Raw genomic sequence first — 8,748 nt, 5'->3', positions numbered from 1 at the left:
GGCCAATAGTTTATGATCAACCATGGAGATTTCATCGATTATCAAAAGCTGCAAGTTACTATATTTAGCACGCAAAGAATTGAGCTTTTCCTCACCCAGTGGCGTGTAAGGCAAGCGCACATCTTTACCAATGCCAAATGAACTGTGAATAGTACCTGCATGTAAATTGTGTGCAGCTATCCCCGTAGGAGCAGTTAGCAAAACGCAAATGTCGTCCGGATTGCGACAACCTCTTGACAATAACCTCATTGCCTCATACTGGATAGCCTTTATTAAGTGGCTTTTACCTGTCCCTGCACCACCTGTAACAAAGACACGCAACGGAGCTATTTTTTCACCATTAACCTTACTTAAACACCACTGTCTAATCTGGTAAAAGATAGAGAGCTGTGTGTCATTAAGAGATCTAATTAAGGCCAAGCCATCACTTCTGCACAGTACATTCTGTCTTTTTTCTAAATGAGAAACTTCTCTATTACTAGTCGCTAAATCCGGAATACCTTCCACAGGCTCATCTGAAGGTTGTTCACTCTTCCTACGCTCTTCCAAACACTCTAGACGCTCCTGTTCTTGCTCCGGGCAGAGATCACACCAGGCATCTTCCAGAACTGCATCCGTGTCAACCAAATTGTGGATATTATCCAACTTTTCAGCATCAATTTCAAATCTGCTGCGATTTGAATCGACAACTGACTTAACCGAATGCAGCACTCCATCATTCAATCCCACATGACCATGACTATAAAATTGTTCAAACGTTTCAAAACCTGCTGGTTTCAGGTGCATGTCTATGCGAAACGGTAAAAACAATTGCATAATACTCTGATAAAACAATTCTGGATTCTTTGTTTCGGAAAAGTGCGCATAACGAATCACTGCAGGGTCCGAACGTGTTCTTTTCAAAATGAAGCCACAATTGTTATCTAGTACTATCCTGTTAACAGACATCTGGGATTTGCTCAAAACACGATACTCGGAGGCAAATGTTGCCATACACATATCGTTAAAGGTATCGTCTCTTGGCCTATTCTTATATCTGTCAACAGAACTAGTCATCCACATATCTTCCGTGGTAAGGTCATGTGATAATGCCTTTTGTTTTAACATCGATAAAGGCAAACTCATTTTAACAGCATGATCCCCGACTGGAACAAAAACAACTTGCCTAGAACACTCCTTCAGATGCATGCTAGTCAACCTGTAGACAGCCTCTTGTGCACACACATCTCGATTGTGTAAATACACACTTCCTAAGTTTTTAAGTGCATCTTTAGCACTGCTATTTCCCTCCCTAGCAGCTTCCCTCTGTGCATTCCCTAATAATAGTCCTATCTCACGCTCTGCTTTTGAAATGTAGGAAATAATATACACTACACAAGCATACGCGTCGACAACATATTGGATATCAATATTCGCATTCCAACATTTTAAAAGTGGTTTACTATATTGATTAATCCAAACCTCATTGGCTTGCCTTCTTAAAACAACATGCGTCTTCTTAGCACAAATATTGTAGGCTTTTTCAAACATCCTTTGATCTACCTGTACATAATGAAACAATTGCTCTACAGTGTCAAAACTGACATTGTCATCTGAAAGGGCCATTTTAATTTTTGTTGTAATGTTCACTGCCATTGCTTTTTGTTCTAATTTTTTCTGTTTCCTAATTTTGCATGCACAGTCTTCCAATTTTTGTGCTCCATCTTTCTGACATGTGCATGTTTTATCCTCCTCCTCGTCTTCAATAGGCGGGCGAGATATAAAAGTTCTCGCAGACGGGGGCTTAGGAAAATTAAAACGGCAAACAGTTCTATTTTTTTTGCATGTTTTAGAATGCCGTTTGGAATGCTTTTGCACAGATGAAACTATGTCCAATAGTGTCTCATCTTGTGCAGGTAATTCACATGTTACATAATTATCAATAAATTGAATTACCTCTTCATCAGTATTTTTGTCAATTATTGGCGCATTTTCGATCCAAAACAGGCAGTGAACATGTGGTGAACCACGCTGCTGGAATTCAACCCTATAGAAGTAATCTATGACTTTGCCAATGGGATTAGATGGAGACATTAAAACCTCTTTCAGAAAACAATGCCAGCGAAAATCGAACATCCTCGCTGCAGTAACGGGATTACGACGCAAAAGTTCGCATCTATCTGCCCACTCCAGCTCTTCGGCCGTCTCTGTCCTACCTTCCTGTTTCAATATGCTATTCAAAAGATTCTTCCACCGCATATCAGCGGAAGAAAATGAACAAAACCACGTCGGGATCCCCAGCTGACGAACACAAGCTAACAAATCACGCTGCACGCCCTGCCAAAAAGATGGGGTACCTCTAATAGGTTTGAGAAAGCGATACCCATCATCAAACTGCAACAACTGCTTAAACTGTTCTTCATCATTTAATACACTCGTAGTTACATTTTTAAATTGCCCTCCTTTTCCCTTTCGTAATGCTATTGATACACTTGACACAACCTGTTGAACCTCAGACATGTACTGAGCAAAGAAAATGTAATCAACATTTTGTGCAAATCTACCATCGGCATTTAAAATACGGTTATTAAAATAACGGCACAAAGTCAAGCGATGAGGTCTGCTGTCGTGGTATGTCGCAGATCCAGTCGGAAACAACACCGGGAAACATTTTGCTTCATTTGAATGATCAGACAACAACTTGACAGGAGTGTTGCCTTCTGCTGGAGCTACATTTAATATGTTATCAAAATACTGATCAAGCGCTTCTTGACCAATGTCAACAGGCATAAGACAAGTGTCCTGAAACATACAATGCTGTTGTCTGTCATGCAGAAGCTCATCTTCCTCAGCAGCTGCATTACTGTCATCATTAGCATTACCATCTACTGCTGCACTATCCTGTTCTGCCACACTCTCTTGTTCCCTACAAAACTCATTTAACCACTCTTCATTAAAATCTACATCCTTATAATGTACATTATTCTGTTTCAAATACTGCAACGCCTGCTTGATGCGTAGACTATCCACAAACTGATACTCATAATGCCCTTTGTACGTGAGCTTACGCTTCAGTTTGACAGGTAGCAAAGATCCATCCATGTCCGAACGCGGCAGCAAATTGCTCGTCTGCACAATATTAGCAGGAACACACGTTACAGGCCCGTGGACGCCATTTTGCCCACCTTTAGGCAATGCTAGCATCTTCATGAATGGAATATGCAGCGCTATTAAATGTTGCTCTAAACTATTCAAGCATGCTAATTCTGGTGGAATAAAACATGTTGCCAAATTATTCAAAGCACATTCCGGTGGCATATGACCTCTACTAATTTTAGTGTTACAACTGAAACAAATCCACAACTGACCCCTAGCTGAATTTAACCACTGACAAGGCAATACACAATCTGTACTACATTTATGCAAATATTGTTCACTAATACATTTACCTGCAATTACACTTATTTCTTTTCTTTTACTATAATCCTTCATGCTACACGGTAAAACTTGTTTTCTAAATAACTTTCTAAAACACACACAACAGACAAAATCCGGGCCATCATTGACTTTAGCCAAAAACTGCTGCATAACTAAATCAAACTCTGTCAATTTTGCATTTAAACGTTGCCTCTTCAATTTCATATATGCAACAACGCGCTGCCTATGCTGACGATTTCCATGATATTTCTTTATACTCCTGGATTTCATATACTGCCTGTGCAATCGATTCTTACGGTATTTAGTTTTACTCATTTCCTTTACTGTGTCCCTGTGAGACTTATTTTTGCGATATTTAGTTTTACTCATTTCCTTTACTGTGTCCCTGTGAGACTTATTTTTACGATATTTAGTTTTACTCATTTCCTTCACTGTGTCCCTGTGAGACTTATTTTTACGATATTTAGTTTTACTCATTCCCGTGCTGTGAGACTTATTTTTACGATATTTAGTTTTACTCATTTCCTTTACTGTGTCCCTGTGAGACTTATTTTTACGATATTTAGTTTTACTCATTTCCTTTACTGTGTCCCTGTGAGACTTATTTTTACGATATTTAGCTTTACTCATTTCATTCAATTTTTCCTTGTACCCATTTTCTCCCTGATAATTCATTTTCATCTTTTCTAGAAATTCTTGCCTGTTTTGCTGATATTTTATTCTTTTTTGTAAATTTTTTTTTTTGACTAAATAGTTAGACAGAGACAACTTACGTATGGATTGGGCATTTTGATCAATAATGCCTACTTCAGCTTCACAAATTGAGGATGCAACCGAAATTAAATTGTCTGCACAAACAACACCTTGTTTTCTGAAATTGTACCTAGACCCACCCACTTTGCAATACCCATAGCAACACTGCATGTTTGGCTGCTGAACACAGACAACACTCTCATAATGATTTCCATTGCAATTTTCTAAATAAATCCCCTGATTTGACAACAACCTGGACTTACAACTATATTCAAGCCAGCGACCATCACAATAAGTGAATATACTCACTCCGAAAAAATCTGCTGCTGCTTGAATCTCTACTTCTGTGGCCCAACTACCGACATAGGCCATTTTTGACATTGTGAGATATTCCTCCGTTGAAGAATACTCAGGTCTTAAAGCACCACCATTGGCTTTCAAATGCTTTACAACAGCAAGCCTGATTTTTCTGTGATGCTTCTGTGTACCACACACAGCCTGACTAACTGCTCTAAAGAAACAGTTACCATCCCCAACTATTTTCTCCTTCAGACAAGGAGCACCCAACGGACCAACTTCTGTCGAAACTAAATCTACTTTCTCTGACTCAACATTTAACTGTTTGCACAGAGTGTCTACAACTACCCCACAAAGTGGATTAAACTGGAGCCCTTCACTCACAACATCAGCTACAAAAACAACATCTGAATCAACTGCAGCATAATCACTGTTTTTTGCCTTCTTTGATGAAAACCCACTGCTTGATCTTTTGCGCTTAATACTTGTGCAGCCAACTGTTGGCTGAACAGGTAAACCACAGCCCGACTGACTTCCCCTGCTTTCTACTAGTACCTTTGGACTGGAGAGTGAATTAACAGATGGAACTGGACATCTGGGGGTCACACAAACACTAGCAATCTCAAACTGTTTGGGATGTTTAAATGCTGTTGCATATTTGCACATGTGCTCAAAAACATCATCAAGGCAAGTGAAACGCACAACAACACTTTTCCCTTCCCCATCCACCATCCCATCCGCACTGCGCGCATGCGAATCAACCACAGCAAAACGACCACCTTGACTGATGACTGCGCATGTATTTCCACCCAATGTCAGAAAACATGTGTCATATTTACTAAACATCTTCTCTAATCCAGATCTGAGACTGATCGTTACACCAGCTTCAATCAGATCACTTGTCACTTCATTAACAAATCCAGAAACGCAATCCTCATACTCAAAGTCAAACGTTTGTCCATCGATAACAGCCTGTTTGGGCAAATCAGGAACACTAAGCAGTTTCGAAACCTCACTGGTGACATTGCTGTCCCTCAACGTATTGTAAAGATTATCCCCCAAAACAACAACCTTGTCCAGATTGCCAGCCTGCCACGAAAACACACTTTCAATTGAGTGTTTTGCTACAGCTACCAAACTGATAGCCATACACTGAACTCCAGCGTGTTGAAACCGAGAATCTGCCTGATGGAAAGATCCCCTGACAGAACTTGCACTACTCTGCGAACTGCCACCCTCGACTACAGCTGCAGTTGCAACTGTGACATCAACAGCTACATCTGTCAGCAATGTAGCACTGTCAATGTCAGAATCTGCCTTCACAGACAACCTGCTAATGAGACACCACTCTGCACCCAAAGACTTCTTAAGATCTTGGATATGCACTATCAGGTCACGCAGCGTTGTGTTCAAAACAGCTACAGACCTGCCAATATTAGATGCCAAACCAGATGCATCACAAGTACCACAATCAACTACCACAAAGTAACCATTGTGCTCAATGACAGCACTCACGGCACCGTGGAGGTTCAAGAGACACATTCCATCAGTCAACAAAGGTTCCTGTAGTTTTTCATGTAACACAGACTCGTCCAACTGGAAACCTCTGTAGACTGTTGAACCAATAGCTACATTGCACTTCCTGCCAAAAACACTGTGCTGTTTAATGAACTCACATAGCTCATTGTCAAAGCCACTACTCCCATTTGATTGAGCTACAAAACTAGCCAACTTCTTGCCTTCGAAACAGATCTCATCAATATCTCTGCCTCGCCATGTACACACAGGAGCAATAACATGTTTAAGCGCAGCAACAACACTGCACGCAATAGACACATCAGTTGTTGACGGCGCAACCATTACATTAGTACCAGAAACATCCTCAGTTGTCGGCGCAACTCTGACATTAGTACCAGAAACAACAGCCACATGCTTTTTCTCTGCACACCTGCAAGAGGGAGGGCTAGCATCAACCTTACTTTTGATGAATCTTGATGGGCGCTGGATAGGAGGACCTGACCTGCTGACCTCCTCCTCCACAACCTCTTCCACAGCAGTGGTAGATGATGGTTCTGAGGACACAGTCACAGCACCTGGAGTTGCATCCCCCTAAATAAATCCAGAAAAAACATTAACAAAACTGTCATTTTGGCATTTGAGAGAACTTGCTAGTCATATACAATAATTTGGAACCATTTGTTTTGACCAATGCACACCAAATTAAACTGATTTAGAATGAAGTGTACCAACCTCCTCCGTTGCAACCTCTTCCACAGCAGTGGTAGATGATGGCTCTGAGGACACGGTCACAGCACTTGGAGTTGCATCCACCTAAAAGAAATGAAGAAAATACATTATCACAACTGTCATTTTGCATTTGAAAGAACATGCTAGTCATAACAATAATTTTCTATGTGTATTACACAATTTGTTTGGGCCAAAGGCACACATGCACATAGAATACAACTGATTAAGAATGAAGTGTACTAACCTCCTCCTTTCCAACCACAACATTGGCAGATGTCGGCCTGGGAGACGCCTCCTCAACACTGGGTGACGCCTTGACCTGTTTACGCAAAAACAAAACCATGTAATTCCTTATTGTTTTCAATCATTATAATTATTCATGTACTAAACAAGTAGAGTAAGGACAATCTTGCATTAGTGGTGGCTACCATTTATACTGCGCAATTCAATGATTACATTAATGAAATCAAAACAAACCTGGCACATTGCAAGTCTCCTCTTGCAGGCGACACGCTTCACTCTTGGCTCCACACTTGGTGTCTGGTGTAAGAAAATCAAACACACTTTTAGAACAGATATAGGAGTGTTTTAAGGGAAAGAATACAATTTGCACAAAACTCATCAATCAACTCATCGCTCATTTTCAGCTTACCGTTGCGTCTTGTGGAACAGCTGGGCTGTCAGGGCTCGGAAGTTGTGCTGGAACCACAGCATCCATAGCAGCCAACATGGAAGTGCTGAACAGGACAGGATTCAGTGGGATGAAACACTCCTTCAGCACAATTGGACATCCACCCACCTGTGAAATACACATAGAAACACAATGTTACTCACAGTTGCTATTGAGTGCTATCAAAGTGCATAGATATACAATCAATATACATATGTCAACAATTCATGTCACGGTAAACTACAAACCTGATGCCGAACCACGCGCCGTTTTGATGGACTACAGAGCTGTTCCTCAGATTGGATCCTCTGCAAGGACAAATAACAACGACTTTATTAAAATGAATGCATGCTGAACGTTTTTTAATTGACTATTTAGCAAATATCAGTGGGAAAAACACAAGTACAGAATGCAAATATTACCTTCTTGCCCTTCACCATTTCCATCCAGACATACGGGTCTGGGGGGGGAGACGAAGGGGGAGCAGCGAAGACCTCTTCCTTCACGAGCAACCTTGGAGGGGTCCTTGGAACTGGGGACGGTGTTCTGGGAGCCTCCTTCGCCTTTGGTGCTGGCACCTCCAGTTGCTTGTAGGCAGCGTCCCACAGCACCTTGGAAAGAATCTCCATGCCATCGTCGTCGCTCAAGTGAACCTGAAATGTTAGAATCATACATTCAGTAAACATAACATTGACTTTCAATACATGTCTATTATAAATTCAACTGCAAATAACTGAAATGAAAAGATCTAGTTTGCACACAGTATATGCTACTTACACTATCTCTGACCCACAGATCCAGCTGACTGAACGGGAAATGTTCAAACGTGGAGTAGTATGCGATACCTAAGAAATAGAAAATTGTTATGAATCATTAATATACTTACATATATCAACTTTAGCAAAATAAGAAAGCATAAATGTATTTGTAATACATTGTAATGTTCAGTCAAACACTATCTGAGAAAATACAACTCATAAAACATGGAACTTCAAGATCTACTCGAAACATACCCATTTTCTGCGCCACAGAATGAAACTCCCGGCTCATGTGCTCCTGCAGTTCTGGTGCAACGGTCAGACGTGGAACAAAGTCCACCACAAACACCTAAAACACAGAACAGCAGTTTTTAGACACAAATCTAGTTTTGGTCAATATGACCATCCATTTAAATACATATACGTTATACTACAACACCTCATTTCAGAATTGTCATTACTGAACAAAACTTATAATGTTACACAGAATCAACAAAATAACTTACATTTGCACAACGCTGACAAGCACTGAGCAAAAGCTCCCGGAACTCTTCTCCGGCCACCTCGTGGGTACTGCTGGTCGTCAGGTTGTTGCCGGGGGCCAAG

General features: G+C 40.8%; 2 protein-coding genes and 1 long non-coding RNA gene across 3 annotated transcripts; all 3 read right to left on the bottom strand.

The window, feature by feature from the left end:
- Positions 1-364: 364 nt before the first annotated feature.
- On the bottom strand, positions 365-3,732 carry LOC127356789 (uncharacterized). The gene is made up of 3 exons (XM_051388811.1): positions 2,793-3,732; positions 501-608; positions 365-369 (listed from the first exon to the last, which is right to left on the bottom strand). Exons 1-3 carry the CDS (start codon positions 3,730-3,732, stop codon positions 365-367), a joined length of 1,053 nt encoding a protein of 350 aa, XP_051244771.1.
- A 488-nt stretch (positions 3,733-4,220) lies between these two features.
- LOC127356788 (uncharacterized) lies at positions 4,221-7,897 on the bottom strand. Its single transcript, XM_051388810.1, has 8 exons — positions 7,807-7,897; positions 7,633-7,692; positions 7,367-7,513; positions 7,192-7,254; positions 6,959-7,033; positions 6,718-6,798; positions 4,852-6,576; positions 4,221-4,229 (listed from the first exon to the last, which is right to left on the bottom strand). The coding sequence occupies exons 1-8, from the start codon at positions 7,828-7,830 to the stop codon at positions 4,221-4,223; spliced, it is 2,184 nt and encodes a 727-aa protein (XP_051244770.1). The 5' UTR covers positions 7,831-7,897.
- A 44-nt stretch (positions 7,898-7,941) lies between these two features.
- Positions 7,942-8,748, bottom strand: LOC127356706 (uncharacterized). The gene is made up of 4 exons (XR_007882042.1): positions 8,649-8,748; positions 8,398-8,491; positions 8,162-8,229; positions 7,942-8,037 (listed from the first exon to the last, which is right to left on the bottom strand). It is a non-coding gene; the product is annotated as an uncharacterized LOC127356706 (long non-coding RNA).

The sequence above is a fragment of the Dicentrarchus labrax genome, unplaced genomic scaffold, assembly GCF_905237075.1.
Source record: "Dicentrarchus labrax unplaced genomic scaffold, dlabrax2021, whole genome shotgun sequence".
Classification (NCBI taxonomy): Eukaryota; Metazoa; Chordata; class Actinopteri; family Moronidae; genus Dicentrarchus; species Dicentrarchus labrax.
Note: the sequence above shows the minus strand (reverse complement) of the source record. Positions and strands in the feature narration are given on the sequence as shown.